The sequence below is a fragment of the Puma concolor genome, chromosome B2, assembly GCF_028749965.1.
Source record: "Puma concolor isolate L17-30 chromosome B2, mPumCon1.1.hap2, whole genome shotgun sequence".
Classification (NCBI taxonomy): Eukaryota; Metazoa; Chordata; class Mammalia; order Carnivora; family Felidae; genus Puma; species Puma concolor.
In genome coordinates, this window is record NC_141671.1 from 54,991,031 (window position 1) to 55,010,908 (window position 19,878).

Sequence of the window (19,878 nt, forward strand, 5' to 3'; positions counted from 1 at the left end):
GGAAGCAAACCATAAGAGACTCTAAAATACAGAGAACAAACTGAGGGTTGCTGGAAGGGAGGTGGGTGGGGAAACGGGTGATGGGCATTAAGGAGGGCACTTGTTGGAATGAGCAGTGGGTGTCATATGTAAGAGATGAATCACTGGATTCTACTCTTGAAGCCAAGACTACACTATATGTTAACTAACTTGAATTTAAATAAAAATAAATAAGTAATAAATATTTGCAGAGGGATGGATTAATTAATTAATTTGTTCATTCATTAATTCAATACCTAACCATGAAGTGGATCCTACCCAGGAAGGAAAATGGTGCAAAAAGATCAAGCAACAAAACTTGCATGTAAACAATATATTAAAGTATCATACCAATGTAAATGTAAGAACTTGATAACCATGAAAGAGAATACGCCTATTCTTGGGAAATGGATACTTAAATATTTAGGGGCAAAGGGCCATGGTCTATATAAATTACCTTCAAACTGTTCAGATTTTAAAAGTATAGATATACACTTACATACATACACACATATGCACGATGTCTGGGGAATGATACAGCAAAGAGGGTAAATGTTAGTAAGAGGTCAGTCTGGGTAAACAGCTTACAGTGATCATTGTCCTATTTTTATTTTTGCAACTTTTTAAAATGTAAAATTATTTCCAAACAAATAGCTTAAAAATATAAAAATAAATCTCTGATCTATCACTATTAATTAGTACTTCACATAACCTGTCATCTAAGTCATTTGAATATGTCTTCCTGGTCTTGAAAAGGATATTAGATACCACCTAGTTCAACTTCCAACCAAAATACTAATCATTTCTAATCCATCTCTGATAGACTCTAACTAAATCCCCATGAGATTCTGGTGGAAATTTATTACTGGCTAGGGAGTGAAACCATGGCTAATTGCACATCAGAGAGTTAGAGTTGTCCATACATGCATTAGGCTGAGTGGGGACCCGAAAGAAACCAGGTCCTAATCCCTGGAAACTGTGAATGTTGCCTTATTTGGAGATGAGTCTGTACAAATGTGCTAAGAATTTTGTGATGGGGAGGTGATCCTGGATTATCCCAGTGGGTCCTAACTCTAAGTGTCCTTATTTATGCAAAGAGAGGCAAAGAGGATAACACTGAACAGAAGGAGGCAATGTGACCACAGAGGCAGATGAGAATAATGTGACCACAAGACAGGGAATGCCAGCAACCAGTAGAAGCTGAAAGAAGCAAAGAACAGATTCTCCCCTAGAGCCTCTGAAGGGAGCACGGCTTTGTTAGCGCCTCGATTTCAGCCCAGTTAAACTGATTTCAGGCTTCTAACCACCAGAACTGTGAGGGAATAGGTTATATTGTTATGTCACCAAGTTTGTGTAACTTGTTAGATCAGCAACTTGTGTAACCTGAGATCAAAACACTTTCTTGACTATCTATTACTAGGCACTGAGGCCGTTTGCAGATACTTTTTTACACCCAGTTTAAAATCTTCAAATCTGAAATTATCCAGCTATCCTCTTTTTAGATTTAAAAAAAACGAAAACCGTACTCTTTCTTATAGGACTGTTCTACCAATATCTGAAAACACCCATCACATTTCTCCTGATCCTGTCTTCTCAAAACTAACTTCCCCATTGTTTCTATCATTCCTCCTCCGAGAGATGGTTTCCATGCCGTCAACATCATGACTTCCTCCTTACAGACTTTCCCTTTTACTGTCTCTTAAAATGCACTGCCATGAACTAAACAAAAAATACCCTAGATATGGCCCAATCAGCAAACAATACAAAAGAGCTATATACTCTCAGCTCTATTAAGACAGCCTAATTCTATTAAGACTGCATTCAGGTACATCACTGTTATAAATCTGAGGTCAACAACCCCCCTAGGTCTTGTCACATGAATTACTTCTATACCAGACCTTCTGTATCATACAGATGAACATGTCAATCTTTGAAACAGAACTTTACATCTTTCACTGTCAAATTTTGTCTTTTTGATAAGACTAGAGATCTAGCTTTCTTGATCTATTACACTGGGTATTCTTCCCCTCTACAGGTCTGAACAGCGGGCCTTCTTTGACTTCAACTATCTGCTACAAAGCAGATTTATTAAATTAAGAGTCCCCTGGGGTAAGCCAGTGGTCATCTCTCTGTATGCTCATTACAATATGAAGTTATTATGTGAACAGTCAATCATGTCATAAAATTCACAATAGCCACACTTACTTCCTTAAAGCCTGTGTATGAAATGCAAGATTCTCCCTAAAATGCCAGTTACATTATGACACTCTTGTCCTCAAAAACTTCCAACATTGTTGGCTAACCATTCACATCTGTTTCTTACCTGGCTTCATTATTTACTATCCAATCTGATCTCCTTCCAGCAAATCCTAGCAATCCACTACCTCACAGGCACTGTGCTCCCCCGCCCCCGCCACCCTCTCCTCTGCACCCAGCTTAAGTCCATTTCCTCCTCCTGACACAGTCTCTGACTACTCAGAGGCACCCCAAGCCTCCCATATCTAATCTCTTAAAACCCTTACACTTTGCCACTCCTGGCACACTTTATCCTATGCTGCCCTGCCTAACTTTAATGGTTTAAATGTTTAATGGTTTTACACATATGGAGATACTTACTATCTCCAACAAAATAGCTCAATGGGGGCACCTGGTTGGCTCCACTGGAAGAACACGTGACTCTTGATCTCAGGGTCCTGAGTTCAAGCCCCACAATGGGCATAGAGCTTACTTAAAAAAATAAAATAGTTGCATGAAAACAGAATAGTTCCTAAACTGTATTTCAAATGCAGCTCTTATTATACTAAAGTTACAGCCAAGTTGAAAGTAAACATAGTGTTAATCTGAACTTTTTTCTTGATGAGGAATTTATCACCAAGGTATCATTCTTCTTCATGATGAGAAGACATTCGGAATTTCTCAATCCCAAGCTATATTCATCTACATGGAACCATTTCATACTCTTCCATACATCTCTTAGTATCTTGAAATCAATGATCTCTTCACATTTGTAAGTCCTGATTTACTTCTCAATTCTACACATTGGGCCTTTAACCAGACATTTCCCCAAAAAGCTTTCAAACCTTCCTCTCTACCTACACTGTTAATCTCTTATATCACAACAGAAATAATTTAAATGTCAAGTCATATTTGTAAAGAAATCAGACAAATGTCAAGCTCAGCTTCTCTTTCAGCTTTAATCATGCAACTCTAAATTCAACCTTAAGAATTCAGTGTAGTCAAGACAGCAAAAGATCTGTAGTGAGGCAGATTGGAATGCATTTTTCACTTCCCCTTTAGACTGTTGTCTAACCTATGGAAAATTATATAAGCTCTCGTAGCCTTAGTTTCCACACAGTCCAAAAAATTACTAGGTGCATGACCTTGGAAAATTATGGAAATTCCCTGTGCATCAGTTTCACCATCTATAACATGGGGATAAAAATTATCAGGCCAGACTATAAGAATAGTTGTGAGAATTAAATACACTAAGACATGAGAGTGACAGATCCTGGCACATGGTTACCTCTCAAGTACTATTAGCAGCTATTATTAAATATTGGCCTTAAAATTGTAAAGTACCTAGCATACAAAAAAAACACAGCTATTGGGGTACCTGGGTGGCTCAGTTGGTTAAGCATCCGACTCTTGATTTTAGCTCAGGTCATGATCTCACGGTTCATGAGATCAAGCTCCGCGTCACACTCTTCGCTGGGATTCTCCCTTTCTCTGACCCTCCCTGGCTCACACACTCCCTCCTTCCCTCTCTCAAAATAAAGAAACTTAAAAACAGTGCTATTATTTTCTAAACCATATTAGAATATTTGCTGGTTATAATAAAACTGATGGTTATTGAAATATTTATCCATTTGTCTATGACAGGGGTTCTCAAAATGTGCCCCCAACTTACCAGCATCAGCATTTTATTAGAAACACAAATTCCTGGAACTTGTTAGAATGGAAATTTTTAGGCCTTATCCCCAGTCTAGTGAATCAGAAACTCTCAGATAAGGCCCAGTAATATATTGTAACAAGCCCTCCAAGTGAGTCTGATGGAGCTAGAGTTTAAGAACCACTCGTATAAGTCTAAGATCTTTAAAAAATATATCTTATTTACAGATTCTAAGAACCAAAGCACTGTCTTATACTTTCAGAAGGTGTATTTATCATTACCCTTTATGAAGTCAATGCTTCAAATATTCTCCCATCTCATCTGTGCCCACAGATATAAAATCACTCAAGAAGAATGTGATGGTCAAGAACACGGAGCAAATTAGAGCTTTTTCTCTATTCTCTGAACACTATCACTATGTTCTCAGCATGAGGACTTACATTTCCTTCCAGCCACCAAATCAGAAAATAAAGAATGGTGTAACTGATTCAGTGTAGCCATGAAGTTGTTGACTTTAAAATGTAGGCAAAGAATATCCATGCTATGAGTAAATGAAGAGTTCCAAAGATATGATGGAACAGAGACAAAAATCAGATAGTCAGTTGGGTGTCTCCCATGTGGCAACCAAGCAGGTTAATACCAAATAGGGTGTGGTGCAATATTGGAACCCGGGGCCTCTTCCGCTCCAAATGCATTTATATATCAATAAATTAAAATTCAGACCAAATATTCTATTATACAACATTAAGGAATAAACTTACAGTATAGCTAACCAGTACTGAGGAATCTATCTCTACTATAAACTGCCAGTTAGATGGATCCAAGGTAAGGAAAGCCCCTTGTAAGGACTTCTTCAGATTCCAACGTTCTAAAAATTGTTCAGCCCCTTCAATTATTCCTCTTTAATGCAGCCTCTCAGCCATGGCTCAAATGCTAATTCTGGGTCCAAGTCAACAATTAAAGAGAATCTTCTGATCTTTGATAACTGTTAAAGTATTTCAGAAAATTGGGCCCTCTTGGTGGATCAGTCAGTTAAGCATCCAACTATTTTGTCTCAGGTCATGATCTCATAAATTATGAGATCAAGCTCTTGGTTGGGCTCTGCAATGACAGCTCAGAGCCTGCTTGGTATTTTCTCTCTCCCTCTCTCTCTGCCCCTCCCTATCTCACAGGCACACATACACATGCATTCTCTCTCTCTAAAAATAAACAAATAAACAATAAACAAACAAAAAAATGGCTTCATTGTTTCTTGTTTTCACCAAAGTAAGGCAAAAGTTAAATCACGAGTATTTAAACCTTAGGTGCTATTTCTTATACTATGGTCTTGTTGATCTCTAGACAGCAAGACAGAATTGCATGTGATCACAAAAAAACTAAAAAGTGATAGAAGATCCTCTAATTTATAAACTTCCATAGGTAAAATGGACATAAAAAATACTGTAAGTAATAGAAGACTGTCATCAATTTTATGTTTTAGAACAACCCTCTGGGTAAAATTTAGCTAAGTGAAGTCACAAACATTTTTGATAACAACCAGCTCATGTTTTTTAATACTATAATTAAAATTATGCTAAGAACAATACATAAATGTTACCTAAACCAGTAGTTTACCTCAATATCCAATTTGCAAGGTAAACAATCCAGTCTACTCAGGGTGTGAAGAGACTTACAGAGGAAAACAGACTTGAATGTGTCAACTGGATTTTAATAAAAGTATTCTTTTTTTTATGGTTTTTTTTTTTTTTTTTTTTTGAGACAGAGAGAGAGACAGAGCATGAGCAGGGGTGGGGCAGAGAGAGGGGGAGACACAGAATCTGAAGCAGGCTCCAGGCTCTGAGCTGTCAGCACGGAGCCTGACATGGAGCTCGAACTCACGCAGTATGAGATCATGACCTGAGCTGAAGTCGGACACTCAACCGACTGAGGTACCCACGCACCCCTTAATAAAAGTATTCTGAAAAATAATGACTCAAAAGGAAAACACTCTTGCCAGAACAATCAGTTTAAGGACAGGCTTAGTCCTACAACTGAAATACCAGAACACTAAAATTTAAATATATTTAGAAAAATGCCAGAGTCATCTTGTTCACAGCAAATGGAAGTTTTAATTAAGCAATCTATTTACTTTAAAATGTAATTTTAGCTATGATGAATATAAATCAAGGCTATATTTTTAATATGGTTTTTTTTCTCCAAAAAAAATCCTAACCAAATATTTTAAGGAAAAAAATGTTTATACACATGGATATAATAGTAACTCAATCAATCATTTATAAACTTTACAGTGTTTACCTTTCTCAGTCATATAAACTTTTAAAAACCGACCATGCCAGAATCATCCCCTAAGCACTGGGCATATGCTATTTTGCAGCTGCATAAACCATAACTTCCTAAATCACAGGGAGTAATTACAAGTAGTTAAAACCATAGGTAGAAAAAAGTAAACACAACCTCATAGCCAAGGGGGACCTGCTGGCAGATCTGCAACATCTCACACTGCACACGGAAAACAAACACCGGACACAGCCCCTCATTCTAATTTGTATTCTCATTCCAGGACTTCTGGTGCAGCTCTCCCAGTAAAAGTTGATGTGGCAAGCTTTCCCTTCTGTAAACGAAGGAAGAAAACTGGAGGATGTGGAAGATGCCCTCCAGTTGTGAATCTAAGTGAAATCACAACTGAGGAATAAAAATGGCCAACCTTTCAGAAGTATGGTGGGTCTTCACTGATTCCCTTTCTGTGAGGAGAGTGTGTGGGAGAAGAGGAAAGAGAGGAATAAAAAAGAACTGTGAGCCCCAAGATCAACCCATAAATGACTGGGGCACAGGGTATAGGGAGGAGAGGAAGGTACAGCTAACAGGATACCTCAAATAAGTAATTCTTCAGTGTCCCAGCAAGACTCTAAGGCAAGAAGGCAATAGGTCAATCTATCTCCTCAACAGGTTCTGAACCTAAACCCCAGCTTTTTCTACAATGAATAAACTAAAAGGGAAAGTACTTGAGGCAAGGAAAGGGACTTGGATGAGGGAGGCAGAAGGGTTCCAGAGGCAACTTATACAATGTGCCAGTTATCATGCTTTATGCTTAAATGGATTATGTCCTTTAACTCCTCACATTAATCTATCACTGCCACCATTTTACAGATGAGAACCTAAGAAGGTTAAGGTCACACAAATAATAAACTGCAAAGCCTGGACACAACCCCCTGTCTGTCTAACCTTTCTTGCCTCCCATCTTTGCCTTACATGTCACAGACTAGCAACTTTGAAGGAGACATTCTTCTTTTTTTTTTTTTTTTTCAACGTTTATTTATTTTTGGGACAGAGAGAGACAGAGCATGAACGGGGGAGGGGCAGAGAGAGAGGGAGACACAGAATCGGAAACAGGCTCCAGGCTCTGAGCCATCAGCCCAGAGCCTGACGCGGGGCTCGAACTCACAGACCGCGAGATCGTGACCTGGCTGAAGTCGGACGCTTAACCGACTGCGCCACCCAGGCGCCCCGAGACATTCTTCTTTCAAAGACAATTTGCTCTAAGTTACCAGAATATATAAGTTATCACCTGAGAAGAAAAACTCAGTAAAGGAAAGTCTGTTCTGGGACTAAACCTCTCAATCACCTCACTGCCAAAACAAGCAGAACTCCCAAGGACAGTTCTCCCTGGAGGCAAAAGTGTGGTGGAGAGAACAGGGTAAAATAAAATAAATTAAAATAAATAAAACAATAACTTAGAAAAGGCAAACTTTGTAAGAATTATTTCAGAAGATGGAGAATAATTCCTAGCTGGAATTAGCACTCCCAGGCAGCTGAGCCAAGGGCAGGGTCTCCAGACCCTGGGCCCCACAGAGCCATCCCGAGGCACAACTCTGGGGCTGTGAGAGAGCACTCCTAGTGCACAAGACAGCCATTCCTGCCCTCTCTTCCCCCTTTAACCACCTCCCTCGCCTCTCCTTCTCTCTTTTTTTCCTATAATTCCCCCTTTCCTGTAATTTTCCTCCCTTCCGCATGGTTTAAGGACTACTTGTGACTACAGTTAAAAGTGACAAAACATAAAGAAGGCATGTAGAATTATTCAATTATCTAGATGATTTCATTCCCAGTTTTTTCTCTCCTTACCCATGTTTACTTTATTGACCACTTTGTCGTGGTCCTCCTTTCCCATGATCCCATTTTATTGCAAACTCTATAAATAACATACTTCTCATTCACTGAAAAGGAATATGGTAAGGCAAAAAATATATGGGACCTGCTACTCTCCTTTCTCTGTTTCTCCCTTGAAGATGTTCAATATTTCAAGTGAAGAATATAAAAAAATCAATACAGAAAAAATACTACTTTCAAATATGAAAATTTTTAGTTAAAATTTATACTTATTTTATATTTCCCACTAATTGGATTACAACCAAATGGCTACCTAGAGCAAAAGCATCCAGCATCTTTTTTCTTTTTTCTTTTTTTTTTAGTGAGACAAAAGAGGCTGACAACATAGTGCAACATTCCTCAACCACTGCTTGAATGAAACATGGAAAAGTTCTCATGAAGGCTGCCCTTTCTCTGGTTATCTAACAACAAAACAAACCTTAACAGCCTGGTGCCTCTAAAAGTTTTAGGATATTGGATTATTTTTCTTCACTTGAGGTTAAAGCTATAACTTCAGACATAAAAGAATTAAAGATTAAAAACTATGTTCTCACATATTTGAGTTTTGTGCCAGAAATCTCAGTGCACAATTCTTAAGATTATAAGGGAAGACTACTTTGAGCTGATACTAGACCAAATCAGAACAAGAATGTAAGTAACTGACAGTGGTAGTTAGCCAAGACTATGTAGTCTGACTTTCCCCCACTCCCTAAAATGAATTCTCATTTAATAAGAGTTAATTTTAAATTCTGATCCTATAACATACTCCAAAAAACAAAAACAAAAACAAATAAACTAATCTGACTGAAACCCTCATCAGTTGGATTGGCATCTATCTAATAGCTATTGCACATAAAAATAACATATTTTCCCCATTCTTACTGTGTTGCAGCAAAAGTAAACTTTAAATCTTGAGATCTGTCATTTTATTTAAAAAAACAAAACAAAACAAAACCAGGTCACATACTCCAGGTAAATCAGGCTTTGAACCTTTGCTGTCTGATTCTGAAGGCTATGTGTGTATAACCACTAAATTAAACCACCTTGGGCAGCTGCTAGAAGAATTAAATGATTTAATGTATACAACATATATTACACACAGTGAGAATACTCTTGCCAAACATTGCGATGGGTCCTAGGAGTAAATAATATAGCCTTTGTCCTCTAGCAGCTCGAATGGTATTTTGACATTTTTAGCAATGGAAGTGTCCTTTTACTCAACCATTCAATTTATGAACTACTTATAAAATGAATGGCCCGATCCAACACACCTGGCACACAGTAGACTCTCAATAAATACCTATCCAGGGCCTGTGCTATGGTTCCTATAGGGCCTGTGTTTCTACTTCTACTTCTCTTTGGCATCCACTGCCAGCAGTTGTAACGTGATTACCAACCTGGAAGTATAGCAGCTATGCTCCAGAAGATGTAGGACAACCCTCTGTGCCCACTGACATGCCCACCCCTACACAGCCACAGCTACAAAGGTTGCTAGGGCATCAGCCACCAAAAGGGAACCTCTTCATCAAAAACTTTGCTTCCCTTGGATTCACCTCAGAAATGGGGAAATCTTGTCAGTCTTCAGCTCCAAAGTTCCATACCCTTAACCTCATAATCAGCCCACCTATGCCCCAGCCTGTGGAAGAGTCCCACTCACACTTTGTGTGTGATTAGACAAAAGCTTGAAAGAGGGTAGGTACACGGCTGGTATCTTTTGTTAGTATTCACAATGTATTTCCTAACAAAACATCATAAAGCAGAATGTCTCAACCTCTTATCTCTTGCCAACACATCAAAGGATTCAGCTCCCATCAACAACAGAACTTATTCTCTCTCTCTTTTTTTTTTATAGAAATTCTCAATTGGAGAGTGGGTGACATGGCCTCCCTGAAGGACATATCAGAATTTGGGGCAAGAATTTTGTCAATGGGTAGTGAGACAGAGGGGACTACAACATCCCTCAGGTAATTTTGATATGTCCCTTGAAATAAGAATCACTTTTATAGAAGGCTATTAGATGCTAGTACATTATTGGTACTACTTTGCTACATGATGCTTTAAATACGATTAGTAGAGTAGCTTTAAGAATGTAACCACATTCAAAATAATGTGTTGTTTTTTTTTTTGTTTGTTTGTTTTTTGTGAGAGAACTCTTTCTAAGTCTCACACTTAAAACATTACCTGTTTCCAAATTTAGGACTGTCTGTAAGAGGGGGAAAAAGTGACTTATAGTTCATTGCGAAGTTACACAGGTGCTTTAGCTGAGATATATAGGGTGGGATCCAATAACTCCATGAAACTGTATGCAAATTTTGTGTGCATGTGTATTTTTCTAGAGAGCCTATATCAGATCCTCAAAGTGTCCCATAGCACACAAATAAATATTAATTTGAGAACCACAACTATTTACTACACAGAGAAACACAGACATTAAGCCAATATCAATGTCATACTAAGTACAAGAAGAAAAATAAGTCTAGACTTCAGTCTCTACAATCCATCTTTATTCTCATATAAGTAACTGTCTGCCATCCACATAAATCTGAGGCCAGAACCTGGTCTGAATCTTGAGAGAGAAAAAAATCTTACTGGAGAATTACAGTTTTTCCATGCCCTAACACATAAATATTTACATACTTCTTAAACTGCTGAGATTTTTTTTAAGTCCCATAATAATAGGTTTCCTAACATCACAGAATGCACTATAATCACTGGGTACTTATTTTCTCACCTTCATCATTACCTACAGGCCACACACCAGATAATCACAGATGCCTAAAATGCATGTGAAATGCTCTGGAATTTAAACTTTCAAGTTGGTATTGAAATGCTATGCTTCAGGGGCACCTGTGTGGCTCAGGTGGTTAAGCCTCCAACTTTGGCTCAGCTCATGATCTTGTATTCGTGAGTTCGAACCTCTGTGCTTATAGCTCAGAGGCTGGAGTCTGCTTCGGATTCTGTGTCTCCCTCTATCTCTGCTCCTCCCCTGCCCGCACTCTGTCTGTCTGTCTCTCTCTCCCTCTCAAAAATAAATAAACATTTTAAAAAATTAAAAAAAAGAAAAGCTAGGGGTGCCTGGGTGGCTCAGTCAGTTAAGCATCTAAGTTCGCCTCAAGTCATGATCTCACAGTTTGTGAGTTTGAGCCCTGCATCGGGCTCTGTGCTGACAGCTCAGAGGCTGGAGCCTGCTTCAGATTCTGTGTCTCCTTCTCTCTCTGCCCCTCCCCCACTTGCACTGTGTCACTCTCTCTCTCAAAGAAAAATAAACATTAAAAAAAATTTTTTAAAAAAAGAAAAGCAATGCTTCAGAGTTATACATTACTGCACAATAAATTAAAGTAAGCAAAACAATTCCAAGATGTGAAAATAATAAACTGACCTTCATGAGATGCTGATTTATCCATTTTGTAAACGTTTTCTTTTGAACTTTGTCCCGTTCATCTGGAAGGGGGAAAAAAAGATATAAAATGAGGTTGGTAAAAACTATGACTTCAACTGTGATTATGAAAGGTATTCAAAAAATACCGGTTAGTACATTTGAATTTTCCTGTTAAATTTTGCCAACTTACAGCTATCTGTAAGAAGGTTAGAGATCCATCTGTCAGATTGGTCTCTCCCCAGTGTTGTATTTGCCAGTGCTACTCCATTAAACAAACCCCTCTGCGCATTCCGTTGCATATACTCCATCACAACTACCACAACCAGGAAGTTGTGTAACAAAAACCTTACTACCTTCAAGTGAGCCCTTGCATTGAACTTCACAAAGCACTTGACCACATATTACATCCCATCTGGTCTTGGTCTTCCAACTAAAAGAGGGAAGAGTAGGTGGTGTCATTGCCATCTCACAAAAGAGGAAAACAAGATTTAAGAGAGGTTAAACTATGCATATTCAACAAAATATTTAAAACTGTGATAATTACATTCAGGTCCGTTGGCTGAAATAAACTCTGGTTTAATGACTAACCATACTGCTTTTCTCCTAGACTCCCAGTTTTGAATTGTTTGGTAAAAAAGAATACCCCAACTAGATCCTCAGTATGATACACCCTAGTTAACACAGACATGGTACACAGAAGAGTGAGGGATGGCTTCTTGTGATTTAAAGAGAAAGAGCACTCGAATATTGTGGTTCTTCAATAATTATTTCAAAAGAGAACCATAATCTTCCAACACCCAGAACTGACATTCAAAACTACACTACCTTCTTCCTTCCTGGTTCTAGGCAGCTATTCCCTACATACTCGTTTCCATTCTTCCTCCTTTATGCATCTGGGATAGTACTTTCTTCTTCCTTGGTGGTCTTCTCTCCTTCTCTGCCACAGTTTGAAGCTCTCTATTCTTTCCCTAGGGGCAGGCTATGTCTCACTCTCTTCCTCCTCATTCTTCATCCCTGAGTGTCCTTAAACTATTTTAATGGAACAGAAGTGCCTTTGAAAAATTTGTTCTATTTATTAAAAGTATTTATGGACATTGTTAAGGGGATTGGATTCAGATAGCTGTGTAGCAACATCCTAAATTCACCTTCTCTTACTGACACACCAAATCTACAGCCACATGTGGATGAATTCCCTCTGAAAGGGACCTGAAAACTAGCTGAACATCTCCTCTACAAAAAGGACAAAAGCACCACACTGACACAGGTAGGAGAGGCAGAGACACAGTTTCGCTGGTGCAATGACCCACAACCAGCAGAGATCTCACAAATATGGAGCATCTCTCTGACTGGCAAAATACCTGTGTCCCACATCAGACATCACAACCTTTGGAACCTGCACCAGAGAAATGTGCCCCCAAGACATATGGCTTTAAAAAATAACAGGGCTGGGGCGCCTGGGTGGCGCAGTCGGGTAAGCGTCCGACTTCAGCCAGGTCACGATCTCGCGGTCCGTGAGTTCGAGCCCCGCGTCAGGCTCTGGGCTGATGGCTCAGAGCCTGGAGCCTGTTTCCGATTCTGTGTCTCCCTCTCTCTCTGCCCCTCCCCCGTTCATGCTCTGTCTCTCTCTGTCCCAAAAATAAATAAACGTTGAAAAAAAAAAATTTAAAAAAATAACAGGGCTTATATCCAAGAGACCCAAAAGGCTGTGGGGAACAGAGAAAGTCTACCCTTAAAGGACTCACTCACCCAGTCACTCAGCACAAAAGCAGCAATTTAAAAATGCACCTAGACCACATGAGAAGATTCATTAGCTCATCTTAAAGCTTCTGCTGGAGGTGCAGGGGCATACTGAAAATTTCTCTGGATATGGAGGTACTAAGTGTCATTTTTTTATTCTCACACCAGTTTGCTAGCACCAGTATTGGCAGGCACCATTTTTGGGCTCCCTCATCTTGCTCATCCTACTGGGCTTGCCCAACCCCCACACAACTTCTCTGTACCCCCCTCACCGTCCTCCCCCCACTACAGCCCCACTTCAGCTACTTAAGTTTGTTTGTTGTTGTTTTTTTTTTTTTTTTTAGTAATCTCTACATCCAACATGAGGCTCAAAACCACAACTCTGAGATCAAGAGTCGCTCTTCCAACTGAGGCAGCCAAGTGCCCTGCGGCCCAGCTCCACTTCAGCCGGCAGGCAGACTTATACCACCCCAGGCTCCCCCAAAGCACTGCTGAAGGTTGTGGGCTAGCCCCAGCCCTAGGCTCCCCTTTGACTCAGCCAAAGCCAGTGGGCACACACAGTGCACACAGGAGTGACCCCTTAAGCACTTGTCTCTGGTGGCCAGTGTGGACTGCATTGCTGGGCTCCATGAAACTAAAACAACAGAAGAGATAGTTTCTGGCAAGCTACCACCCCCAGGGCAAAGCACAAATATTAGACTGAAACACGCCCCCAGTCTTCCTGTGAAAAATGCCTATTTACTGTTCTTGGAGCATTAGCCACAGGGGCAGGCTTCAGGTTTACCATACGGCTGTAAACCACAGAGGAGTTCTCAGACAATATAGTCTGGAAGACACATCTCTGCACTCTCCCTCTGCCTTGCTACAGCTCACAGGTACCTCCCAGACAGGAGCTTATACACTTATCTGGAGCCCTGAGTTTTGCAACTGTTGCCAAAAGGACATCTCTAAATCATGTGGTCTGCAAGCCCAGCAGAAGTTATGACTGTGGTCCCACAGGACTGTATATATTTGCATACTTTAAAAGGTATGCCAGACCTGCCTCAGGGTCTGGTTTCCAATGAGCTGGAAAATAAATGCTGGCTGAGATTACTCCCTTTGAAACACTGAGAGGAATTCGCACAATCTCAACAACTGAGACCTGTCAAGAATAAAGTAGGCTGCTTGAATAATCACAAAGGTTTGAGAGACAACCAAGAGGTAGGGCAAGGTTGAATGATAAAGTTCAATGCCTATACAAAACCACTCCTTCAAGACTGGGAGAGGTAGGTGATTTGCCTGATACACAGAAATGAACACAGAGAGACAAGCAAAATGAGGGAACTGAGGAATATCTCCCAAGCAAAAGAACAAGATAAGACCCCAGGAAAAAAACTTAATGAAATGGAGATAAGTAACTTACCTGATAAAAGTTTGAGTAATGGTCATTAAGATACAGAACTTGAGAGAAGAACAGATGAACTTCAACAAAGATAAAAACATATATATATAAGAATATACCAAATAGAAGTTATAGAGCTGATGAATAGAACAACTGAACTAAAAAACACATCAGAGGGGTTCAAAAGCAAATTAGATGAAGCAGAAGAAGAGATCAGTGACCTGGAAAACAGGGCAGTGGAACTCACCCAAACACAAAAGCAAAAAAGAAAAAAAAATAACTTTTAAAGGGGAGACAGCTTAAGGGACCTATAAAACAACATCAAGCAGAAACATTTACATTATAGGAATCCCAGAAGGAGGAGAGAGAGAAAGAAAGAAAAGGGCAAAAGACTTTTTTGAAGAAATAATGGCTGAAAATTTCCCTAACCTAAGGAAGGAAGGAGACATCCAGGTCGAGGAAGTACAGAAAATCCCAAACAAGATGAATCCAAAGAAACCCACTCCAAGAGACATTATAATTAAAATGTCAAAAGTTAAAGAAAAAGATAGAATCTTAAAAGCAGCAAGATAAAGACAACTTGCTACATACAAGGGAAATCCCATAAGACTATAAGCTGATTTTTCAGCAGAAACATTGTGGGCCAGAAGGGAGTGGCATGATATATTCAAAAGAAAGGAAAAAAGGAAAAAACTTCCAACCAAGAATACTCTACCCAGCAAGTTTATTGTTCAGAATTCAAAGAGACAAAGAGTTTTCTAGAGAGTCAAAGGCTAAAGGTATTCATCACCACTGAACTGTCCTTCCAAGAAACTTCTTCAAGCTGAAAAGGCACTAAATAGCAAGAAGAAAACATATGAAAGTAAAAATTGCACTGAGAAAGCAAATATATAATAAAGGTAGTGGATTTACCACTCATATATCTAGTATGAAGGTTAAAAGATAAAAGTGGTAAAATTAACAATAACTACAATAGCAAGTTAAGGGACCAAATATGTAAAATATGGCATCAAGAACACAAAACATGAGGGTGGGGGGAAAGTAAAAAGGTACAATTTTGAGAATGTCCTCAAATTTTACTATCAACATAAAATTGATAAGACTGTTATATATAAGAATGAAATAGCTGAACCTCATGGTAACCACAAAGCAAAAACCTAGAGTGGATACACAAAAGATAATGACAAAGGAAACTAAACATAACACTAAACAAAAGTCATCAAATTACAAGGTAAGAAAGCAAAAGATGAAAGGAATACAGGGGAACTATGAAAATAGCCAGAAAACAATGAACAAAATGACAGGAAGTATATACCTATCAATTATAGATTTAAATGTAAATGGGCTAAATTCTCCAATCAAAAGACACAGAGTGGCTGAATGGATTTAAGAAACAAGACTTATCTATACATTGCATACAAGAGACTCACTTCAGATCTAAGGACACACACAAACTGAAAGTGAAGGTATGGAAAACATACTCTATCCAAATAGAAACAAAAAAAAGCTGCTATGGCTATACTTACATCAGATAAACTAGACTTTAAAACAAAGACTGTATAAGAGACAAAGAAGGACATTACATAATGATAAAAGGTCCATCCGACAAAAGGATGTAAAACTTAAAATATTTATGCACCCAACATAGAAGCATCTAAATATATAAAGCAAATATTAACAAGACCTAAAGGGAGAAATTGAAAGCAATACAGTAGTAGTATGGGACTTTAACACCCCACTAATATCAATGGATGGATCATCCAGACAGAAAATTAATAAGGAAACACTGGCCTTAATTGATACAGCAGACCAGATAGATGTAATACATATATACAGAATATTCTATCCAAAAGCAGCAGAATACACATTCTTCTGAAGTACACATGGAACATTCTCCAGGATAGATCAAATATTAGACCAAAAAACAAGTCTCAATAAACTTAAGATTAAAATCATGTGAAGCATCTTCTTTGACCACAATGGTATGAAACTAGCAATTAATTACAAGAACAAAAGTGGAAAAACCATAAGTACATGGAGCTTAAACAACATGCTACCAACCAATAGGTCAATTACAAAATAAATCAAAGGGGTAATCAAAAAATACCTTGAGACAAAAGAAAATGGAAATACAACATTCCAAAATGTGTGGGATACAGCAAAAGCAGGTTTTTTTTAATGTTTTTTTTTGTTTTATTTATTTTTGAGACAGAGAAAGAGCATGAGCAGGGGAGGCACAGAGAGAGAGGGAGACACAGAATCTGAAGCAGGCTCCAGGCCTGTGAGCACAGAGCCTGACATGGTGCTCGAACTCACAGACCACGAGATCATGACCTGAGCCAAAGTCAGACACTCAACTGACAGAGCCACCCAGGCGCCCCATAGCAAAAGCAGTTCTAAGAGGGAAGTTCACAGAAATATAAGCCTGTCTCAAGAAACAATGAAAAGTTCAAATAATCTAACTTTACACCTAAAGGAACCAAAAACTAAAAGCAAACAAAGCCCAAAGTTAGAAGGCAGAAAATAATAAAGATCAGAGTGGAAAATACTTCCTCAACTTATAATGGGGTTATATCCTGATAACCCCATCAGAAATTGAAAATATCATAGGTTGATTATGTATATATTATGCCAAAACCTATGTAACACCAAGCTTAGCTTAGCTTAGCCTACCTTAAACATGCTCAGAACACTTCTTAGCCTCCTGTTGGGCAAAATCAACTAACACAAAGCCTATTTTATAGTAAGTGCCAATTCATCATGTAATTTATTGAATACTGTACTGAAACAAGAAACATAATGGTTTTAAGTATATCAGTTGTTTACCTTTGTGATCACATGCCTGATTGAGAGCTGAAACTGACACTGCCCAGCATCATGAGAGAGTATTGTACCACCTATCACAACCTCAGAAAAAGACCAAACTGAGAGAGTGACTTAGTTGAGGGTCTGACTTCAGCTCTGGTCATGATCCTGCGGTTCATGCGTTCAAGCCCCGCGTTGGACTCTGTGCTGACAGCTCAGAGCCTGGAGCCTGCCTCAGATTCTGTGTCTCCCTCTCTCTCTGCTCCTCTCCCATTCATATTCTCTCTCTCTCTCAAAGATAAACATTAAAAAAAAAGTTTTTTTTTTTAAAGAAAAAGACCAAAATTCAAAGTATGGTTCCTACTGAATGCATATCACTTTCACACTATAGTAAAGTTGAAAAATTCTAAATTGAACCATAATATGTCAGGGATCATCTATACATAAAATAGAGACTGAAAAAAAACAAAAACAAAAACACAATAAAAAAGATCAGTGAAATTAAGAGCTGGCTCTTTAAAAAGATAAAGTTGACAAACTTTACCTAGACTTACCCAGAAAAAAAGAGAGTTCAAATAAATAAAATTAGAAATGAAAGAGAAGTTGTAACTGATACCAAAGAAAATACAAAGAATCATTAGAGATTACTATGAACAAATTATATACCAACAAATTAAACCTACAATGGATAAATTTGCAAAAAACATACAATTTTCCAAGAACGAATCATAAAGAAATAGAAAATCTGAATAGAAAAATTATCAGTAAGATGACTGAATCAGTAACCAAAAACAGTCCCAACAAACGAAAGTCCAAGACCATATAGCTTTCACTGTTGAGTATGTTAGCTGTGGGTTTGGCATATGTGGCCTTTATTATATTGTGGTATGTTCCCTTTATACCCACTTTACTTTTTATCATAATGGATGCTGAAAACTGTCAAATGCTTTTTCTCAAATATTGAGATAATATAATTTTTATCCTTCATTTTATTAATGTGGTGTACCATTTTGATTTTTTTTGGAGAGAGAGAGAGTTGGGGGATAGGTGGAGGGAAAGGGAGAGGGAGAATCTTAAGCAGCCTTTACGCTCAGCATGGAGCCCAACACGGGGCTCGATCTTGTGACCCTGGGATCATGACCTGAGCTGAAATCAAGAGTCATACACTCAACCGAGCCATCCTTACACCCCTCATTTAGACTGATTTGCAAATGTTGAACCATCTTTGCATCCTCAGAATAAATCCCACTTGATTATGATGTATGATCCTTTTAACATATTGTTGAATTCGGTTTGTTAATATTTTGTTGAGCAATTTTGCATCTAAGTTCATCAGTGGTATTGGCCTGTAATTTTCTTTTTTGTGGTATCCTAATCTCCGTTTTGGTATCCATGTAATGCTGGCCTTATAAAATCAGTTTGGGAAATGTTCCCTCCCCTTCAATTTTTAGAAATAATTTGAGAATAGCTATTAAATCTTTGAATGTTTGGTAGAATTCACAGATAACCAAAAGCAAATGAAAAGACATTCAACATCACAAATTGAGAAATGCAAATCAAAACCACTGCACACCTATTTAAAATGGCTGTTTTCAGAAAGACAAGAAATAACAAGTGTGGGAGGGCATGTGGAGAAAAGGGAACTCTCATGCTCTGCTGGTGCGAATATAAATTGGTACAGCCATTATGGAAAACAGTATGGAGATACCTCAAAAAAAATTAAAAATAGAACTACCCCATGATCTAGCTATTCCACTTCTGGATATTTATTCAGAGAAAATGAAAACACTAATTCTCAATGTAAAATCTCTAGGTATGACTCTCCTTATGACCAATGCTATCAATAATTGTTAACCAACATAATCATTCACAAAATATGTATTAATTCTTCCGTTGGCCCTTTTGGGGTATCATCTATACCTCACTCACCTTTGCCTACCCCACAGTAGACGCCAAAATGTTTTTATGCACTTAACAAATAAATATGCCCATAATGGGAATTTTTTTCAAAAAGCACAATCGAGTTCAAGATAATAATATGTAATTATTTACATACATAAATCCTTGCATACAATAAGCAAATGAAGCATAATGGTGTTTTAAATGTCTTTCAACCTTGCCATTACTAAAGAGTTCAGAATGAACCTAAATTACTAGTACATAAGGCAAGACCAAAGAAAAAGGAGCAACCTATTAGTCCTACTTACGATTAAAATGTAGATTCTATATATCTTTCATTTACTCATTCATTCCAACATCTATCGGGCCATATGATGAGCCCAGTGTCATAGTGGTACTTGGACCACCATGCTGACAGAGCACTGGCCCTTGCTCTCTGGAGGACATCATCTAGATAAGGCACCTGGCATGAAGGCAATGTGATGAACATACTAACTGAGCAAATGATGTGGCACTCACCATGTAAGCAAGCACAGCTGAGAGAAAGACCAACCCTGCCCACAGCAATCAAACGGAGCTTGAAGGAGGACAAGTAGATTAGCAAGACAGAAGCCAGCTATGTGTTAA

General features: G+C 38.5%; 1 protein-coding gene across 25 annotated transcripts in view; it reads right to left on the bottom strand.

Moving 5' to 3' along the window:
* The window catches only part of DST (dystonin), a 502,305-nt gene that overhangs the window by 252,298 nt on the left and 230,129 nt on the right, over window positions 1-19,878 (bottom strand). For all 25 annotated transcript variants that reach the window (XM_086707113.1, XM_086707116.1, XM_086707108.1 and 22 more), the window contains one exon: window positions 11,430-11,491. In XM_086707113.1, coding sequence (XP_086563239.1) covers window positions 11,430-11,491 — 62 coding nt within the window. The remainder of the gene's footprint in view (window positions 1-11,429; window positions 11,492-19,878) is intronic.